The sequence below is a fragment of the Monodon monoceros genome, unplaced genomic scaffold, assembly GCF_005190385.1.
Source record: "Monodon monoceros isolate NGI ecotype Baffin Bay Population unplaced genomic scaffold, NGI_Narwhal_1 Super_Scaffold_1, whole genome shotgun sequence".
In the NCBI taxonomy this organism is placed as follows: domain Eukaryota; kingdom Metazoa; phylum Chordata; class Mammalia; order Artiodactyla; family Monodontidae; genus Monodon; species Monodon monoceros.
The window spans coordinates 25,820,201-25,841,869 of NW_021703765.1; the positions used below are offsets into that span (position 1 = coordinate 25,820,201).

Below are 21,669 nucleotides of genomic sequence, written 5' to 3' on the forward strand. Positions count from 1 at the left end.
TTGCCATCTTTCTCTTTTGTTCTCTTAGTTTCCCCTTTCTTGGCCTTTTCCCTCCTTTTAGCTCCTTATCCAACCTTCTGCTTTGGTCACATGAAAATCCATTGCTCCACTGTTAGGAGAAGAGCTTCTGAAAATCACCATTGAGAAAGAATGAATTAACTCAGTGGTTCCCCAACTTTCCACAAGAAATGTCCAGGGTAGTGTTTTCTTAAAGTCTCTGAGTCAGGCTGCCTAACTGGGCTCCCTGCTCCTTTATGGGCTGGGGGGCATTGGGTTTTTAGTATTTCCAGGCTAGATTCTGGGAGAGGGAATGAAAAAAATGATCTTCATATATTCAGGGACTGTATTGGTAAACAAAAGGTTAAGTTTCTTTTCTTTTCACCTGGAATTATACTAACTTGGTGTTTGGAGGTCTTTGATCATCAAAATGGGGAAGATAATTATTTCTTTATTCGTAGTTTGACAGGTAAAAATGTTTCAAAATGTGGGATGTGGGCCACAATAGAAAGAGAAGAGAGGAAAGGGGGCATTTTCTGAGTGTATTCCATGCCCTCCTCCCCTTGTTCCCCTCTCCCCACCCCCAAGGGCCATCTCCCAAAGTTCTGGCTAATAATCAGCTGGAACCTTCTTTCATCCCAGCTCCTCAGGGAAGGTGGGTGTTCCAGGCTGACTGACCGGCCCTTTGACCAAGGTGATCAGCAGATAATAGTGGGGTGGAGGGGACTGGGCCTTGATTAGTTTTCTAGATGGTTCCTCTACAGGGGATCTCGCTTATCATGCTTAAAGACACAAGTGCCTGAGGGGAGCTTGCCCTCCCTGGTGCAGAAGCTAAGCCGAGGTGCACTGGAACTGCTGCCCCGGACAAGAATATCACCCTCGCCACGTGGCACAGAGCCTGGCATTTCCTCTTTAGGCTTCTGTTTAAGTATAATTTGGGAGAGGGACCCAACATGTTCCTACCACCTCGAGGGGAATGGCTGAGTCAGGGCTGTCCTCTTCCTCATGGAGCCACTGGCACGAGTATGAACAGAGACAGCAGGTTCAAGAAGAAGGAGGTAGAAGTCGACCAGCTCACAGTCATGTGGATGGAGGATCCAAGAACCTAGTTCTATTTCTTAGTTGTCAATCGGTTGGTAAAATCTGGCACCTTAAGGGAACCAGGCAATAGGACCAACCAAAAAGGCTTTGTCTTTTGGTCTTCTTTGCATCTGGTCACCAGGCCTGGGAGGATGTTGCTGGGGCCTGGGGGCCCAGGCTGTTATATCTCCCCAATCCATCTGGGGTTCCCAAATCCCAGCCACTCACATTCCTCCTTCAGGACTTTTGCTTTATTCAAATATCACTTTCGTTATTATTACTCTTCTTTAACTCACTTTTTACAACTTATATTAACTTGTAAGTATATTTTAAAAAGAAAGTTGAGGGCTTCCCTAGTGGCGCAGTGGTTGAGAGTCCGCCTGCCGATGCAGGGGACACGGGTTCATGCCCCGGTCCGGGAAGATCCCACATGCCGCGGAGCGGCTGGGCCTGTGAGCCATGGCCGCTGAGCCTGCGCGTCCAGAGCCTGTGCTCCGCAACGGGAGAGGCCACAACAGTGAGGGGCCTGCGAACCGCAAAAAAAAAAAAAAAAAAAAAAGTCGATATAGCTATCATTAAAAACTTTATTGTTATCCTTTGCTAAAAATATCAAGGATAATTAGCACATATTAAAATAAATATGCAACATTAGATAAGCCTCATGTATCACCCCTAGCATACCACATACCACCAGTGGTGTGCAAACTGCATCCTTGGAAACACTACCAGCCCTGCTCTGAGAGAAAGGGAAAGCAGAGGCCAGGAGGGAGGGGAGGAGGGCTGCGAAGGTATCTGGGCTCTCCTCTTCATGAGTCTTTGCTTCACTTTGTCCTTGCCACACTTCTAGGGGTGGGGGTGAGGGAAGGCAGGCAGGTGTTAATTACACAAATGAGTAAACTGAGGCCCGGGAGGTGGTGACTCATCCAAGATCAGACAGCCAATCACTGACAGAGCTGGGACTGGAAGGCAGGGCTACTAGTTGTTGGTGGAATGTGCCTTCTGTCTGCCCCTTGGACAGGGCAAGACCAAGGGCACCTGAGGGATCAGAGCGAGGGGCTCATGGAGGTCAGCTGGCCCAGTCTCCTGCTGTCACAGGAATCCTTCCACAGCATCCCCGCCAGTTGCTTCTCCAGCTTTGGTTTAAATCTAGCCTTTCTTGAGTGGGGAATGCTGCCCAACCTCCCAGTGCAACCCATTCCACTGATGAGCGGCTCTTGTTGTCAGAAGGGTCAGCCTGAAATTAAACCCCCATGAGTCTCCCTGAGATGTTTGCTAATCTGATTCAGACCTCCCCTCACCCGGCACAGGAGGTTTTCACGTTAGCCCTTTGACTGTAGGAAAACAGGGCTCTCTCCTCTCAGGATTGCACCCCCAGGTTCCTCAGCCTCTCCTCTTGTGGCTCATCCCCAGCCTGGCTCCTGAGCAGCCCTGGTTTATCATTGCCCCTCAAGAACGTGCCTCTCAAGCTAGAACCCTGTGTTTCAGATGGGGCCTCATCAGAACAGCGTGCAGAGGGCCTCCCTGACTCCATTGCCTGCTTTTTAAAAATTATTGTGGAAAAATATACATAATATTTATTGCCTGCTTCTTTTAAAATATTATTGTGGAAAAATATACATAATATTTACCATCTTAACTATTTTCAAATGCACCATTCAATGGCACTAGTACATTCACATTGTTGTGAAACCATCACTACAATCCATCTCCAGAATTCTTTAATCTTCCCCAGCTGAAATTTGTACCTATTGAAGAATAACTCCATATTCCCCTCCCCCTCCCCCAACCCCTGGTAACCTCTATTCTTCTTCCTGTCTCTCTGAAAATGACTACTTAGGAACCTCATATAAGTGGAATCATAGAATATTTGTCCTTTTGTGACTGCTTATTTCACTTAGCATAGTATCTTCAAGGTTCATCCACATTGTAGCATGTGTCAGAATTTCCTTTCTTTGTAAGGCCGAATAATATTCCATTGTATGTATAGACCGCATTTTATTTATCCATTTGTCTGTCAATGGACCTTTGGGTTGTTTCCACCTTTTGACTATTGTGAATAATGTTGCTGTAAACATTGATGTACGAATAACTGTTCGAGTTCCTGCCTTCAGTTCTTTTGGATATATACCCAGAAGTGGAATTACTGGATCATATGGTAATTCTATGTTTAACTTTTTGAGGAACTGCCATGCTCCTTTCTGCAGCAGCTGCACCATTTTGCATTCCTACCAGCAATTCCAATTTTTCCACGCACTCATCAATACTTGTTATTTTCTGGGGTTTTTATTTGTTTATATTTGATAATAACCATCTTAATGGTTGTGAGGTGGTGTCTCAACTGTGGTTTCGATTTGCATTTCCTGGGGATAAGTGACGTTGTGCATCTCTTCATGTGCTTATTGGTCATTTGTATATCTTTTTGGAGAAATGTCCATTCAAGTCCTTTGCCCATTTTTTAATCAGGTTGTTTGTTTTCTTGTGGAGTTGTAAGAGTCTATCCAGAATATATTTCTGGATATAAACCCTTTATCAGACATGATTTACAAATATTTTCTCCCATTCCATGGGCTGCCTTTTGTGCTATTTGTGTCTGCTGGTGCATAAAAGTTTTTAATTTTTATGAAGTCTAATTTACCTAGTTTTTCTTTTGTTGCTTATGCTTCTGGTGTCATATCCGAAGTCACTGCCAAATCCTATGTCATGAAGCTTTTGTCCCAATGTTTTCTTCTAAGAGTGCTATAGATTTAGCTCTTACATTTTGGTTGTTGATCTATTTTGAATTAAATTTTGTATATGGTGAAAGGTAAGGGTCCAACTTCATTATTTTGTATGTGGATATTCAGTTTTCTCAGCACCATTTGTGGAAAAGACTGTGCTAAGACCATTCCCCATTGAATGGTCTTAGCACCCTTGTTGAAAATCATTTGGCCATATATATGAGGGTTTATTTCTGGGCTCTCTGTTATATTCCATTGTTCTAAATGTCTGTCCTTATGCTAGTACCACACCATTTTTATTACTGTAATTTTGTAGGAGTTTTGAAATCAGGATGTGTGAGACCTCCAAATTTGTTCTTCTTTTTATTTTATTTTATTTTTTAGATTTTTTGATGTGGACCATTGAATTTGTTACAATATTGCTTCTGTTTTATGTTTTGGTTTTTTGGCCCTGAGGCATGTGGGATCTTAGCTCCTTGACCAGGGATCAAACTTGCAGCCCCTGCATTGGAAGGTGAAGTCTTAACCACTGGATCTCCAGGGAAGTCCCTGTTATTCTTTTTAAAGATTGTTTTGGCTATTCAGTGTCCCTTGATGTCCTGCTTCTTTTTTTCTACTTTTTTTTGTTTATTGGGATATACTTCACATACCATATAATTCACCCTTAAAGTGTACATTCAATGGTTTTTTGTATATTTGTGAAGTTGTGCAACCATCACCACGATCAAATTTAGAACATTTTTATCATTCCAAAAGAAGTCCTATACCCTTTAGCAGTCACTCACAACACACCCCTCCCAATACTCCCTAGGTCTAGGCAACCATTAATTCACTTTCTATCTTTACAGTTTTGTCTATTCTAGACATTTCATATACACAGAATCATGTAATATGGGGCCTTTTGTGACTTGTTTCTTTCATACAGCATGTTTTCAAGGTTTTTTTCTTTTTTTTTTTTTTGCGGTACACGGGCCTCTCACTGTTGTGGGCTCTCCCATTGCGGAGCACAGGCTCCGGACGCGCAGGCTCAGTGGCCATGGCTCACGGGCCCAGCCGCTCCGCGGCATGGCGGATCTTCCCAGACCGGGGCACGAACCTGTGTCCCCTGCATTGGCAGGCGGACTCTCAACCACTGCGCCACCAGGGAAGCCCTGTTTTCAAGCTTTATTCATGTTATAGCATATATCAGTAATTCACTTCTTTTTATGGCCTAATAATACTCCTTTTTATATTTATACTACATTTTATTTATCCATTCATTGGTTAATGGACATTTGGTTTACATCCTGCTTCTTTTAATGCACCCTAAATTCTCATTAAGTATTTTTAACAGTGACACTACACCATAATCACCTGGAAGAAAAGATGAAAATGCTCTCTCCACCCCAAGTCCTCAGTCCTTGCCCAGGACTTAGAGGCTGCTGGAGAAACCTATGGATTCTCCTGACTCATCCCCACGTGAGTCAGCAGGTGTGGGTGTCCCAATCTTGGCTCACTCTCCACCATATCTCAACAAAAAAATGATCCAGGCAGACATCACACTTCCTAATTAAGCATCTCAGATATATATGCAGCCTGAACAGGGAGGTTGCAGCCACCTCTATGCTCATTTCCTTCTTAGAATGGGTGTCAGGGGTCCTGGCACTTTCTGGGGCCTGGGGAAGGTTGGCAGCTGCTTTTTCAGCATATCTGTGTTGATTATACCTGGAAACACAGTCTTGACTATCGAATCGTTCCAGAAGCGTGGCGAATTTTCCCTCCTGCCATCTGGTTCTTTGCATTCCCCCACCTCCATTGACACGGACGCCTGATTCCCTTCCTGGAGGATTTATTTCATCCTGTCTGGAATGGCTCACCCTTTTGACACCCAGAACCCAGAGGGGCATTGACATTTACACACTGGTGAAAGCCCTTGGCCAGGATCTAAGGACAGTCTCCCAGACCTTGAACTGAAGCTTCATCATTAGCAACTGCCATTGGTGATGCCCCCTCCCCGAGCTGCTCTTAGATTCCAGGTCAGGGTGAAAACATGGTCTTTTCCCTCAAGGTGCTCACAGTCTAAGAGAGGACAGACATTGCCATAGTACAAGGTATTCACAAAGAGGGTGGAGGGCATGATGGTTCAGAGCTCCCGTCTCAAGTCACAGAGTCCTAGGTTCAAATCCCAACAACGCCACCTACTAGCTATGGACAAAATCCTTCTTCAGACTGTGTCTTCGTGTGCATATACCTTACAGATAGTATCTTATTTACAATTCATAACACCCTGAGGAAGTAAGGTCTATTATTATCTCCGCTTTGCACCTACAACGAAGGTCAGGGTGAACATCCATGACCCTGAGTAGTCTCCTCCTCTGTTTCTTGATCTCAGGCCAGCACCTCCCCTTTCTCAACCTGTTTGCTCAGACTGTGTTGGCTCTAGTGTCTGGCAGGCAGCGCTCTGAAAGCTGTTCTCTCCGGCACTAATAAACCATGAAGAGGTTTCAAGGGACCCATGGGAAATGGGATTGAAGCCTGAGGGACAGGATGAGACACCCTCTCCCCACCTACTCCCAGATTGTGGAGTGGAAGCCAGACTACTGAGAGCAGTTTCTGGGGTTCAGGCCCCACCTCAGCTACCCCGAAAAGAACTGAATAGGACTGCTCTCGCCAGAGCCCCAGGGCCTGCCTGCCTGCCTGCTGCCTTGGGGGCTTCTCCTTTCTCCCAGACATCTGTCTCAAGTCAGTTAGAGAGAAAATTGTGGATCACCCACTGAAATATATACCAGGGTCAGAGGAAACATCAGGGCCCGTGCCTCTTCCCCCTCACCTGCTCTATTTCACCCTCTCCTTCTGTTTTCTCCGTGCCACCCAAACCCCATTGGGTCTAAAGCCCTAGCCTCTCTGGAAAGCATCACCTGTGCCCTTGCCTTGGGTTCTTCTCTCCCTGCAAACTCTGGAGAAAGTGAAGTCTGTGCCTTCCACTGTAGTGCAGTGATTCTCAGAGTGGTGCCCCCACCCCAAAGGCAGTTAGGGGATGTGTAAGGAATCTCATGGGCAGAGAGGAGGAACTTTTCCACCTGCTCCCTGAGGTTCAGATACATTCTGGCTGAATCAGCTATAGCCAGAACGAGCCACTGTGGCTGATGGGGGTGTGCTATAGCCCTCAGGAGTTTTGAGATGGATAAATGGCTGAGAAACACCATATCTCAGAGACCGCTATTTGCCTCTTTGGGTTCTAACTCCTTAATAAGTGTCTATCTGGTGTCTCCAGCTAAGCTCAGGTTTCTCTGAGGGTAACACTTTCACTTGTGCCTGCGCACTTGGTCACTTCGGTGGGTCTTGGGTGAAGATCGATAGGACGCGAGCTCTTGTGTGTGTGGGTTGTGTGCAGACACACCCACTCATGAAGACCAGCAGCAGAGATGGGTGGAAAGAGCTCTCCTGGGGCACAGAGAGCTGGCTTCTAGACTTGCCCCTCTGTAATTGTGCCCCTTAGGCAAGTTACTTGTCCTCTGGGCTGCCTTCTCATCTTACCAGAAAACCCGGATGTTGTCCAAGGTCCCTTGAGGCGCTAGCTTCCTCTGGTATTCTGCTAGCTAAGCATCTCTCGGCCCTTTCACCTGGCTCCATGTTTCTTCCGCCCAGTGATCCCCTTGATGCTGGGTCACCTTTAGTGTGACATTCGTGGGGCACAGCACGCACATGCAGTTGATAAGCACACTGCAGACTTACACAGGCTGAGAACGCAGGGCTACCCGTGCCTTTCTGGCCCCAGGGAGGCTCAGGGCACATCCCTGAAGCTGGAGGTGGGATGGGGGTGGCACTGAAAGATCAGGGGTGGGGATGTGGAGGTAGACAGGCAGGATAAGATGGAGTAGATTTGGGGTGACCCAGTGTTGGGGCTCGAAGGAGCGTAAGCCAGGGGCTCTCACCGGTAGGGAGGCAAGGGCAAGACCTGTTTAGGGCAGACACGGCCTTCTCACTGCCAATATGATGTCATTTCCTGCCTGCTGGCCAAGTAATTGTCCCCATCCTGGTGCCAACCCACAAACCCTCCCACCTTGAAAAGCACTGAGTTGATCACGTGGCTTAAGTCAGTACTGAGCCCACATTGCAACAGGAGAGCCTGCCAGCTTGGCAGTGAGACAGGCCTCTGAAGCCAGGAGCTGAGTTCCAGCTGGCCTGGGGGCTGTGCACACCCCAGGGCTGTCAGAGCCCAGGCACAACAGCTCATCAGGGTTTCAGACCAGGCCTCACTGACAGCCGAGAGGGCCCTTGCATTCAGAAGGGCCCGGAGTGAGGTGGGTCCGGCCACCACCCCTGCTCCCAGCTGGGACCTGTTCGTTAGGGACAAACCTTCTTCTAAGGAGCGTTTAGTCTTCTTTGGTGGATTAATAATAAATACGCCTGCAACCAGTTTTGTGTTGTGCTCCAAAGAGACGGAGGGGCTGGTAGTTGGAGGAAAGGGAGCCCACAAGGAGGAGCAACAGCTTGGGCAGGTGGGCTGCATGCAGTGTGTGCAGGCGGCGGGGAGGCAGATGACGTTCTCATTGCTTCCCAGTCTGGAGCAAATGGATTGGCTTTTTTTTTTTTTTTGGCTCTACCAAATGAGACAGCCAGTGCTGGGGGCCCAAAGTTGCCCAGAGCTGGGGACCAGGTAAAAATGACATTGCGTTCCTCTGGCACAATCACTGTTTCCACTCCTGTTTATTTCATCAGGTAACTGGGTTATAATTTCCAGCCCAGGCTGTGCTACACAATGATTATCACACAGCTCCGGGTGTGCACCAGGCCTTGGCAAGACTGTGTTGGGCACAGTGCCCAGGGTGCATTTGAAAAAAGGACAGCACAAGAAAGGGATCGTGATTAACGTCTTAGGGGCATGTGCAGGTTGTGTTGACCTGCAGTGGATTACGGACCAGCCAGAGAACTGCATGGTACAGGAGCAAATGCAAGCAGCCTGGGTGACTGATGCAAAAGACACCCATCGTGAGAGCCCTGCCAAATAAACCGGCAGCCCTGACCTACTCCCAGATTCTACTGGATGATATCATAGAGTAGTTAGATCATTAATTTAAAAACATAGCTCTCTGGGTCAGAAAGCACATGGGCTGTGCACCCTGAGTTCTAGTTCTGGCTTTGCCCCCAGCAGGGATGGGACATGGGGCAGAGCTCAGTTCCTCTCCTGTCCTCAGTTTCTTCCTCTGTGGAGTAGGGGCACCAGATGGCCTCTTGGGTCTTTTCAGTACTAGTAGAGTGTTTATTTTCACAAGCCAACAGAGAGGATTGTCTGGGGCTAGCCTTCCTCTACGGAGGCAGGAGGAGATTGGCTTTTGGCCCCTCCCCTTCTACAGTGGATGCTTCTTCCACATTTCATCCCCACTCCCTACTTTCTATTCTTTTGCACATGCCCATCTCCCCACCAAGCGCTCTGTCTCTGAACCCCCAATCTCTGTGGTCAAAACCTGGCCTCTGCCTTTCTACCAGTTAAGCATGAACAGATGCCTTAATCTCTCTACCTCTATTTCCTCGTCTGTAAAGTGGGGATAACATTAATTCCCACTTCAGAAAGTGCTTGAGCTGGTTAATTAGGGGAGTGAACGTTAAAGGACTTAGTGCAGTGCAGAACATAGAATAAATGCTCAGTACGTGAGGCAAGTCTGGTTGTCGCTGTTGTTACAAAGCCAGTGTTTCTCCCCCTGCTGCTTCTTCCACATCTAGGCTTGCGCTGACACTGAGATGCACAGACTCAAGATTCTGGCCTCTCAGACTAAGAAAGGACTTTGGAGGCACTAAGCGTCAGGATCCCCTCTAGAATCCGGCAGGCTCATCTAGACAACTGGGGATAGGCTCATGACCTTGACGGCAGCCAAAGCTTGCGAGGGGCACCGCTCTTCCCAAACCCCTTCCCTCTCCCTGACATTTCCCCTGAACCCAGCTCAAATGTTACTCAGGGTCCCCTAGCTCTATTTGCTGTGGCTGCTTCATGGGAATCATGATTCCTTGGAACCCTACAGAGGTGGTCCTGGGCCCACGGACTCACAGCCACGAGGGCTTTGGGGTGGGGAGAGCAGGGCCAGCCCCGCAGCACTCTCCTCCTCTGAACTTCACAGCAGCTTCCCACCCACCCCATCTGCTACCACCTAGCATCGCAGAAAGTCATCTCCGGAAAGAGTGGGAAGAAGAGAACTGCTTTGAATGAGGCCCCAGTGAAGAGTACCAGATAATTTCAGTACCCAAAACGACCTTATCTACCCTCCTCCGTGTTACAGAGAAGAGATCAGAAGCCCAGGGAAGTTGAGCAAGCTGCTCTTGGTCACACAGCGTAACTATAGACAGAGCTAGAGCCTTGGGCTCAAGAGGCCAGCTCATGCTCCTCCAATGTCATTCAGTGATTCAGTGGGCAGTGCGCATTTATTGGGAATCTTCTCTGCACCAGATCCTGGGCTCAGGGTAAATATGTAAGGCCTTTTCTCTATAGGAGCTTAGAGTCTAGAGGGGAAGAGAGTCAGGCCAGTAAATAATCACAGTACAAAGGGATAGAATGTTGTAGGTGGGGGATGACCCAGGCCAATGGAAGCATAGAGGAAGGAGGAATCAGGAGGGCTTCATAGAGGAGGTGATGCTCAATCTGTGACTTCATGGGTGAGGAGTTCGCCAGGCTTTCAAACAGAATGAGGGCACTTTAGGAACTGATGGGTCTTGGTGGCACAGTGTCTCATTCACAAAGCTGGGGACAGACCCTCAAATTCGCAGCTTCACTGTGGCCTCAGGTTCCCTGAGACCACTGCCAGCAACATTCTCTTTCAACCAACCAGCCAGAACCTTTGGGGGAATGCATGGAATTGTATATTTGCCCCACACTTGGTTATTTTGGTTTTCAAATAGGTGTTTATAATAACCTTTGTTTCTATTTTTGGAAATTGCACTTTCGCAGAGCTGTATTATGTAATCATGAAAATGGGAGTTTATGATCCAGATATTGCCTTGGCCTGTGGGTGTCCATTCCAGCCACCAATGGTTTCCTACTTGACCCCTCCCCTGAGCATCAAGTGTTTTTCATACTCTTTTCCATTATAGGTTATTACAAGATATTGAATATAGTTCCCTGTGCTAGACTGTAGGTCGTTGTTATTTATCTAGTTTATATATAGTAGTTTGTATCTGTTAATCCCAAATGTATCCCTCCCCTTCTTTCCCCTTTGGTAACCATTAGTTTGTTTTCTATGTCTGTTTCTGTTTCATAAATAAGTTCACTTGTACCATTTATTTAGATTCCACATATAAGTGATATCATATGATATTTGTCTTTCTCTGTCTGTCTTACTTCACTTAATGTGATCATCTCTGAGTCCATCCATGTTGTTGCAAATAGCATTATTTCATTCTTTTTTTCTGGCTGAGTAATATTCCATTGTATATATGTACCACATCTTCATTATCCATTCATCTGTTGATGGACACTTAGGTTGCTTCCATGTCTTGGCTATTGTAAATAGTGCTGCTGTGAACATTGGGGTGCATGTATCTTTTCAAATTAGAGTTTTTGTCTTTTCTAGGTATATGCCCAGGAGTGGGATTGCTGGGTCATATGGTAACTGTATTTTCAGTTTTTTAAGGAGCTTCCATGCTGTTCTCCATAGTGGATGTACCAATTTACATTCCCACCAACAGTGTAGGAGGGTTCCCTTTTCTCCACACCCTCTCCAGCATTTGTTATTTGTAGACTTTTTCATGATGGCCATTTTGACTGGAATGAGGTGTTACCTCACTGTAGTTTTGATTTGCATTTCTCTAATAATTAACAATGCTGAGCAACTTTTCATGTGCCTGTTGGCCTTATGTGCCTATATGTCTTCTTTGGAAAAATGTCTATTCAGGTCTTCTGCCCATGTTTTGATTGGTTTCTTTGTTTTGTTTTCTTTTTTTTTAAAATTAAGCTGTATAAGCTGTTTGTATGTTTCTGACATAGGGAGGTATTATCACATCCCCATTTTGCAGATGAAGGAAACAAAGGCACAAAAAGGTTAAGTAATTTGTTTATAAGTGAAGGAGCCAAAAGTGAACCCAGAGACTTGAACTTAATCACTGTGTAGGACAGCCTTAGAGACACCTCTGTTAACATTTTGGTGAATTTCTTTTCTATTCTTTTTTTGTGCATGAATGTATTAAACACTATATATTGATGAAAAATGGTATTGTATTATAGTCAGATTTATATCCAATTTTTTTCACTTAATAGCATTGACTAATCTTCTAAACTATTATTTTAAATGGCTGCATGGTATTTCATGAATGAGTGAATACTATAATTCACCCCCAACAATCCCTCATTTTGGATATTTTTAAGTTGTTCTCAATTTCTTGTCATTACTAACCGTGCTGTGATAGCCATCTTTTTAGGTAATCCATGAACACAATTATTTCCTAGCATAAACTAATTGTTATGCACAGGGATTGAATTGTTGGCTCAAGGGGTTCACAGAATGATAAGTCTTTTGACATGTATTACTCACCTCGGGCAGCAACTGAGAAGTGCTGGCTTCCCAGCACTGTGGGAGGATAAACTCCAGCAATGGAGTGGAATCTGGGCTGGAAAGAGTGGAAGTGCAGCCACAGTGGCTGAGGGTGCACGTGGAAGGGAAGGACCTTCGGCAGCGCAGCAGGAGTGGGGCAGGCGAGCAATGGGGGTGCGTGTGGAAATAGCTCCGTGGGGCTTGGCAGTGAGGGAGGTGAGCGTGAGGTGGAGTAAAAGCTTATCTACTCAATACTGTCAAACACCTGATAGCGTTAGGCTGACATCACAGTTTCCTAGGAAATATATGAGCTGTATATTTATTTGGGGGTGGGGGGGATGAAAAGTGCAGAGTACTTTTTCTTGATTACCACCCAAGAGCGACTATTCATGACTGAGTGATGTTTTAATGTTGTGTAACCAGGCTCAGCTGAGTTCAACCCTTGGCCTGTGTTCTAGCAAGTGTTAAGTGCCAAATAAGTGATGCAGACCCCAGAAGTTCTGGAATGGAGCACTTAGGGCTTGGGAGGTAGGGCCCTTCAGAGAGAATCTGGGGTTTAAGCTACAGCCGGTAGGGTGGGTGTAATGACAGCTAAGGAGAGAGCCTTCTTGTCTGGATCCCTTGAGTCCAGGTGTGGGTTTCAATCTTTTCCAACTGTGAAAACTTGTGTCAACCTCCTGCTTCCATAGATTGCCTCATCGGTAGATGGTGACAATAGTCATTGCGAGGATTACAGGAGATAATAGGTGTGCTGGCCCACACTACGTTCTCAGTAAGCCCTGGAGGCTCTTATTATCTATTTTTTAAAAAATTCTTTATTGGAGTATAATTGCTTTACAATGTTGTGTTAGTTTCTGCTTTATAACAAAGTGAATCAGTTATACATATACATATGTTCCCATATCTCTTCCCTCTTGCGTCTCCCTCCCTCCCCCCCTCCCTATCCCACCCCTCTAGGTGGTCACAAAGCACCGAGCTGATCTCCCTGTGCTATGTGGCTGCTTCCCACTAGCTATCTATTGATTAGTGGGTGTGTCTGCAAGGGCAACGAGGTCGAGGGCCTTATAGAGAAAGCAGAGGTGTTCCAGTCCTGTTTAAAGAATAGGGTGAATCTAGGTGAGAGATTTGGGTCTCTGGACTCGAGGGAAGAAGGAGGAAACTGTCTGGGGACAGCACTGGGGGAGGGAGAATTCGAGCCCATGGGCCTGGGAGGGCATTCACTGATCAGTGGCCATGACCTAGCTCTCAGCATGGAGCCTTGCCGCCCATCCTTGGGTTCTGCAGACCACATTCTCCCCATACCCATGCAGGCTTGAGTAGTTAGGGGCATTCCCTGGCTGGGGGGAGAGCGTTCCCCCTCGGCTTCCACCCCCAGGGCAGCCCCCCCGAATCTCTCTCCCTGCCATTTTCATCTCCTCCCACGCAGCGCCTGTGAGATCTCACTTCTGTGTGTTGGCATCCTTGCTCTGGGTGAGCGGAAGTGCCGGGTGTCAGGGTGTGAACCTGGCAGATGCGGTTGGGGGTGGGGTAAAATCAAGACCCGTCATCCTCCTTCCAGCCCTCCTCCCCAGTCTCACCTGCCAAAATAAATAAAGCCACTTTCTAATTAAACAGGATCTGGGGATGGGCAAAAGGCAGGGAAAGAAACTCAGTCAGCTCATCATTAGCTCATTCATGATTCTCTGCTTCCTGAAAAAGCCTGGACCACGTGAGCTTCTCGGAGGCTCAAACCACGTTGGGGATGGGATGGTCTCTTCCTTGGCAAGTGGGCCAGAGGCTTAGTTATGGGGTCTTTGCTAGGCTTCTGCTGTTGGGCACACGATGAGCAGCTCAGCTGGCTCAGTTGTGCACGCGGCACCAGGACTTGGGGCTTCCGGCCCCCTCAGGGCTCTGCCTCCCCCTGCCACCCAGGGTTGCTCTCTGGAGATGTGTCCCGTCACTGCTGTGTGCTGACTGTTCCAGACAGTGCGCTGGGGAGGCTGTGGGAGCCGCTGGCACACCCGGCGCCGCAGGAGGCGTCTGGGGCCTGCCAGTGCCTGCCTTGTCTGGAAGCCCGCACAGGCAGCTTCCGGCTGGTCTGCAGGGGACAGATTTCCTGTTTGGAGGGAGTAGCCTTGTGCCTCTGCAATGGGGCGTGCAGAAGCAAAAAAGGACAAGGGCAAGGCCGGACTTGGGTGTCCCCTGGGCAGGGCAAGAAGGACACAGACAACCCAATGATGTGGCCTTGAGGCAGCAATCTGTCTTTAAGCTGTAAATGATACTATCTGTACAGCACCCCAGCTCAACACTGTTTGGCTTTGGAAGGCACCAGGTGATCGGCACCGTGATCTGTATCTGTTGTATATTGTTCAGATCAAACGTTTCAATTAGTTTGTCCACTCCGAGCTCCCTCTGACCTTTAGTGGAAGGAGGCTACTACCTGAAAGGTAGGGTTGCTGGGTTCAGATGTACAGGCTATGCACTGCACAAGTGCAACTATGTAAGGAGACAGCTTTCACATCATAGAGCTTATAGATTTATGCATTTATTATGACAGTTATCCAACAGATGGCAGTAATGTGTCTTGAGGAAGGGATCCCTTTATCTAATTTTCACAAAGGCACCATCTGGGCTAACGGTAATCCTGCTGAAAGGCCAGAGAGAAATCAGTTCTAGGGAGAATTTTATAACAGATAATATGCCAAATGGGTAAACCACAGGCCAACTTTAGGGCTGGGGTGGGCCATCTCTAGTCCCTGTTTCTCCCATGCTCACTCAGGAAGGGGGATGAACTCCTTGTTAGTCCCTCCTCCAGCCTGACCTTCCCCTCTCTCCCCATCTCTGCTCCTTGCTCGTTCACAACCAGGCAATGAACTGAAAGGCATAACGCCAAAGGTTGCAGAACTGGACCTGCCATCGTCCCCACCTTCAGAAAACCCCAGACCAGACCCCCTTCTCCACTGGACTCAAGGGAACAGCAGGCTCAGCCTAGTCACACAACGTTGTAAGAGCAGGAAAAACGGAGCACAGGACCTGCTCCTTCTCACCCCTTCCACCCCAACAGAGAAAGGGCAATAGTTCCGCCACCTTCAGAGCCCTGAGCTGCTTAGCTAGTGGTTAGGTTGTGCTGTGATTATCCTGCAACCAGCAGCTGACTCCCCTGAGCCAGGCAGCTCCGTTCCCATCCAGGCCACAGAGAGCAGAGTTGCCTGCAGTCCTCTGCCAGAAACACACAGGACAGTGCCTGAGAGCACAAGAGAACTCAGGGCAGGGGGTGGCCAAACCCGGTCTTCTACCTGTCTTTGTGTGGACCATGAGACTAGAAAGGCTTTCACATATTTAAAGGGTTGAAAAGAAATCAAAACAAGAAGAATATTCCATGACACAGGAAGCCTGCAAGCCCTAGAATATTTATTATTTGGCACTTACAGAAAAATGTTGCTGACCTCTGGCCAAGAGCATGAGAGCCCATGAGGTATTCTGGAAACAGCCCTGGATTTGGAGACAAGAGACATGGCTTTGAGCCCTGCTGGCAACATTTAGCAGCTGTGTGTCCTCAGCTAAGCCACCTTGCTCTCTGAGCCCCGGTACCTCGTCTGTCAGTAAGAATGTTCACAGTACCTGCCCTCCTCACGTGGCCCTTGCATGGATCAGACTCCATCAAGGACATGCAAGTGCCTTGTGAACTGCAACCCCTGTGTGAAGATTTAGTATTATTTGCCGGGGAAGGTGAGTCATTCCTGGCCTCTTCTTTCCACCTTTCTTCTCATCATCTTTCTCCAGACTGCCTTGCTCCCTTGGCCTCTGGGACAGGGATTTTTCCTGGCCCTTCCCCTTTCCCCCTGGCCGAACCACCCACTGTGCCAGAAAGGCAAGTTTGCGTTTGTTGAAACTCTGATCACGGGAAATTGGGGGGCTCTCATGTGAACACTTAAGAGGAAGCCTTGCTGTACTGTGCTGGCCGTTTGCCAATGGTGAGGGAACGGAGCCCTGCTTTTATTCTTTCATCAATATATGCACTTCATCACAACTTAGAATGGGCGCTGGGCCCTAGGGCTTGCTTGGAAAATGGCAAATCAGATATTATGGGGTTCTGCCTGAAGAGGAAATATGGGAAAAGGGAGAGAGAACAGTAACAAAAGAAGCTTCTTTGTCTGTCTATGGGGCCTTTTTTTTTTATAATTAATTAATTTATTTTGGCTGTGTTGGGTCTTCGTTTCTGTGCGAGGGCTTTCTCTAGTTGCAGTGAGCGGATGCCACTCTTCATCGCGGTGCGTGGGCCTCTCACTGTTGCGGCCTCTCTTGTTGCGGAGCACAAGCTCCAGACACGCAGGCTCAGTAGTTGTGGCTCACGGGCCTAGTTGCTCTGGGGCATGTGAGATCTTCCTGGACCAGGGCTCGAACCCGTGTCCCCTGCCTTGGCAGGCAGACTCTCAACCACTGTACCACCAGGGAAGCCCTATGGGGCCTTTTAAAGAGCAGATTTAAAAGGCAGTTCTTGGCCACTCCTCAGTGTGATCAAGGGTCATCTTCTATCCATCCAGCCAGCTACATGGGGACCCAGCACCTCATCCTGCTGTAGAAAGTTCCACAGAGTTTAGAAGACAGTCTAGCCTTGTTCCAGAATCGACTTCCTCCTGCATTCTGTTCATCTGGCTTCCTGATCCCCGGGCACGGGCCCCTGATAGCCTCGCCTGGCAAGGCCTAGAAGCTTTCTCTGGCCTATTGGCCCCTGACCCTTGGCTTATCATCCTGCTGCCTCACTTAGGCCCTGATACTCTGCTTCTCTGGTCTTTCCAAGGATGAGGATGTGTGTTCCCAAAGCCCTTCATGGGCTCCTGCTTTCCGGGCCTCATCTGCATGGGACTTGGGTACCTCTCCCATCCTCTGAGATGCTTCCTTGTTCTCCTGGCTTCCCTCCATAGTCTGCAAGGCTGCCTTTCCTGGTCAAATGTTGTGGAATTGCAGATTGAAGAGGACCCTCAGTGTTCTCACATCCCTCACCTCTGCCATTTTCTCCACAGCATCCCTGACAGGTGGCTCCCCACCAATGTGCTTGGCATAGAGTGACTGCTTAGGTGTCTCTGGGATTGGGAAACTCACTTCCCCCGAGGGCATCCCAGTCCTTTGTTGGATAGCCCTACATATTAGAAAATGTTTCTTTTGGTGAGCTAAAATATTCCTCTTTATAATTCAACCCACTAATTCAAATTCCGCCTTCTGGAATGATTCAGAGTGTCTGCTACTCCTTCCACAAATATTCCCTAGCCCCCTCATCCTTTCTCCTGCTTCACTGTGCCCAGTTCCCTTTGGGGTCCTGTTGTCCCTCTGACTGATGCTCAGCAGTGGCCTTCAGAGCCTCTCCCAGTCCCCATGCCACCCTGGCACCACCGGCCCTGCAGAGGGGTTTTGCCTCTGTGTGAAGTGAGCCCTGGACTGCACCTGAGAAAGGACTTGAACCAAAGTGAGTGGCTCTCAGAGGCCCTGCCAGCCAGAGGAGGAAAGAACTCCTGCAGGAGGCCTGTGCACCTTGGAGGATGATCAAGAACGGGATTCGCTGGATGAACCCCCTGATGAAGGGTCCCTGGAAGGCAACCTGGAAATCTGCCTTGTTAACAAGCTCCCCTGGGAGCCTGAATGTGGCCCAAGTTTCAAGTCACTGAGCCGGGGTTTGCCTGTCTGGACCCTTCTGAAGGCCCTGGCTCCGTGTCCCGTCTCAGAAGAGTCTTAGTGGTGAAGCAAGAAGGGGTGGGAATCTGAGAACAACTGTCCTACTGAAGCCTTCATTTGGGGACAAAGATTGGAGGGTCTTCCCTCTCCCTGGATGGGTTTCACCAAGTAAAGATTGAGGAGAGAAAGAGAAGACTTTGCTCCTTCTTGGCTCAATGTCCTCAGCATGTCAAAGGCCAGCCATCAGGGCTGTGCAGGTGGAGTGTCCTCCGTGGGTCCCCTGCAGGATTCTGCACTGTGTCATCTCTAGAGGGCAGCCCTGTACTGCTGGACAGGATTCGAGATGGGAAGGGATGAAATTAGATTTCTTCTCACCTCCCCACCTCAGTCCTTTGCCCTGAGCAACTTCATGAGACTTTGAGATTTAGGAAATTCAATTCAGTTAGCTTTTCAACATACTCAGTGAGACTCTAATATGTGCCCAGCACTGTGCTAGGGGCTGTGAGAGAAGCCATATGAGAGAAGGAAGTCCTGCTCCCAGACCTCTTTTAAGTTCTTGAGGAACATAGAATTCTCACCTGCAGGAAACAGCAAACAGCACAAGGAGGAGATGGTGAAACTTGGAAATCATTGACACAGAGAACATGGCAGAGCCAAGCAACACAGAGGAGCAAGACACGTGGGGGCTGGGACATGAAGGAAGGCTCTAGGGAGGAGGTGGGCAGAGGGGCTCTGATTTGGGCCTCAATTAAAACAGCTCTAATTTTTATCAGCTTCATAAGACATCTAAAAAAAAAAGATTCTGGTACATGAAAAATAGAAAGCTATTGTAGGAAGGGGAAAGGGAAGGGAAAGTTGCCTCAGCCCTTAGAATTGTTGGCACCCAAAGAAAATCTAGAGGAATCTCCATTTCACACCACATAGCAATCCTTGGCTTTTGCTACCTCACCCTAAGGCAGGCTCCGGTTGGGGAGACCCGGGCAGGGCTCAACATGTTGTCAAGTTTACCTTGAGCTCCACCACCCCCTGACTTGAGGCCATGGCCAAGGCTTAAGCATTTTGGGGTTACAGAGAATGGATTTCTGTTCAATAAATGGAGCAAAGATACAGGAAGCTGATACAGGTCTTTAAATTAGGTAATGCCTGAACATGCATTTGCTAGCTATTATTGGTTCCTCTGGTCTTTGCATTGGTTATGGCCTTGACAACTTACATATAAATTCGATTTTTATTTGCATAATCAATTTTCCCCCATGAATTTTTATACTGTGATGCAGCATAGAGAACAGATTGGAGAAGACAGAGTAGAGGCTGGGGACCCAGTGGGAATCATTTCAGTATCCAGAGGAGAAACGCTGGTGGTGGGTTGGTTGTATTTGGGTTGATTCACGCATCCCAAGGCAACAAGTTAGTAGATAAAAACAGAAGTCCCCTCTACCTCTGATTTCTGCTCTGCACGCAGTTCAGCCATGACCATTTAGAACCAACGTCAGGCGACTTGTGTCTTGCTTGGTTATTGAAAGTAATGGTGACAATTCATGCATTGCTGGAGGGAAGGGTGGATGGTTGGTAGCTACTTTGGCCTCTGTTCTTCTCTACTCAGGACTTGAATGAGCTGAGACTTTCTCTGTCTTCATCTCCAGGTAACAAGTATGAAGTCAAGGTGTACACTGGTGATGTCATTGGTGCAGGGACTGATGCTGACATCTTCATCAATATCTTTGGAGAGTATGGAGACACAGGTAATGGGTTTGAAATCCTTTCTTCAAAAGCCATGCCCAGAACTACTTCTTAAGTGGGCTGTTTTCCACCCTCCTGGAAGAGGAAGGCAACTCCAGTCTCCTCTAGGCTCTCCTGTTGAGCCTCTCTCTTCTTCTTGTGACGTGGTTTGTCATGGCCTTCCTTGGGCAGCATGGTGTCCATCTTGTCAAGTTTGTGTGTGTGGTGTGTTTTCAGAGTAAGTTGTGCTTGGATTTTTGGTTGATTTAAAATCATCCTGCATCCTAGAACAGACCCAGGCTCCACATCTCCAGGGGACTCATCCTCACTTACTCTCTATCTATCTCCCTAGGCTCCATGCCCATCTTGAATTATATTTTGGGATGTGACTGGGCATGGCCTGATTCATTGCATGATTTGGGGCAGACAAGAATGGGGCCAGGGGATAGACTTACACTTGGCCTCATAGGTGGAGCAGGAACTGAGGGCACAGACACAGCTGCCGGTGTTGGAAGGAAGTTCAGGCCAGCAGAACTGAGACAGGTGGTATTGTCCTGCTTCTGCCAATTTAAGGGAATACTATAGGAGTTAGAAAGCTACAAAGACATGAATTTTGGACACAGTATATTAAATAATAAAAATGCATTGCTGGGATTTTAAGAAAAAAGAGAAATCTCCAGGTGTCAGAAATGAAGAGAGAACTTAAACTAAAGTATCAGCTATGAATTGATGCTGTGGATCTTGGAATCAGGGAGCCTTTATGTTCAACAATCTACAGGATGGATTTCCATACACATTTGGGGTCAGAAAATGATATTTTGGCTCTGTATGAGGCAAAATATGCAAAAAATTAGAACCACACATAAAGCCAGGATCCCTGAAGTTCACAGGAACATCTTCAGTGAAAAAATAGACTAGGAAAAAAATTGCTCATCAGTATAGTAAACTTATCTCTGTAAGAACTCTAGATTAAAAAGACAGTTGATGGGAAATTAATATCTTAGGCTTACACACATGTGGGCTTGAGGTCTGATTTTACACTACAAGTGTGATTTGGGAACCCTCCCCTTCAGGTACAGAAAATTCGTTCCATGCCAGTAATACCCTTCGGTGCTTGGCAGAAGCACTTGCAAGACTTCATGAGATTCCCACAGATAAAGTACTGGAGATGAGTTCACGTTCCAAAACTACAAAACACTCAAGGACACAATCCACCATGACTAACCATCAATAGACACAACAGACAATAAGATTAAATTCTCCAGAATTTCAGGTAATAGAGTAATCTGAGAAAGGCTATAACTTAAGTATGTTTAAACTGTCTATAGACATGAAAGAAACAGTTAAGGAAAACAACAAGGCACTATGAAAAATATAGCAAACAGAAATACAGTAAATGAAAATATAGTTACTAAATATAAACACTTAATGGATGGGTTGAACAACACAATTAGAAACTGTTGAATAGAGAATTATTGAACTGTAAGAGAAATATAAACAAAACATGCAGATGTGGCCGAGACATAAAGGGTTGGAAAATATCAGTGAGAGGTCATGAGATGTGGAGGAGAGAATAAGTTCTGACATGTTGAACAGGAGTTTCAGAAACAGAATATATAGAATAGGTGAGAGGAAATATTTGAATAGATAATGGCTGATCACGTTTTTTCAGAATTAAGCAAAGATATGACTCTTCAGATTAAAGTAACAAAAGACACTGAACATGATAAATAAAGACAGATCTACATTTAGATTCATTGTAGTGAAGCCAAAGGCCAAGAGAAAGATCTTAAAAGTAACCAGATTTGGTGGATTATTTTCTATAAACACAATTAGATTGATAGCAAATTCCTATCAGCAAGCTATAGAGGATATAAGTTTATGGAATAATATCTTCAATCTTCTGGGAATTCCCTGGTGGTCCAGTGGTCGTGGAACTAAGATCCCATAAGCTGTGTGGCATGGCCAAAATAAAAAAAGCAAAAACAAAACAAAAAACAAACAAAACA

The 21,669-nt window shown here is 47.0% G+C and overlaps 1 protein-coding gene across 1 annotated transcript in view; it reads left to right on the forward strand.

Moving 5' to 3' along the window:
* The window catches only part of LOXHD1 (lipoxygenase homology domains 1), a 201,602-nt gene that overhangs the window by 18,308 nt on the left and 161,625 nt on the right, over positions 1-21,669 (forward strand). The window contains exon 5 of the mRNA XM_029227610.1: positions 19,585-19,683. Coding sequence (XP_029083443.1) covers positions 19,585-19,683 — 99 coding nt within the window. The remainder of the gene's footprint in view (positions 1-19,584; positions 19,684-21,669) is intronic.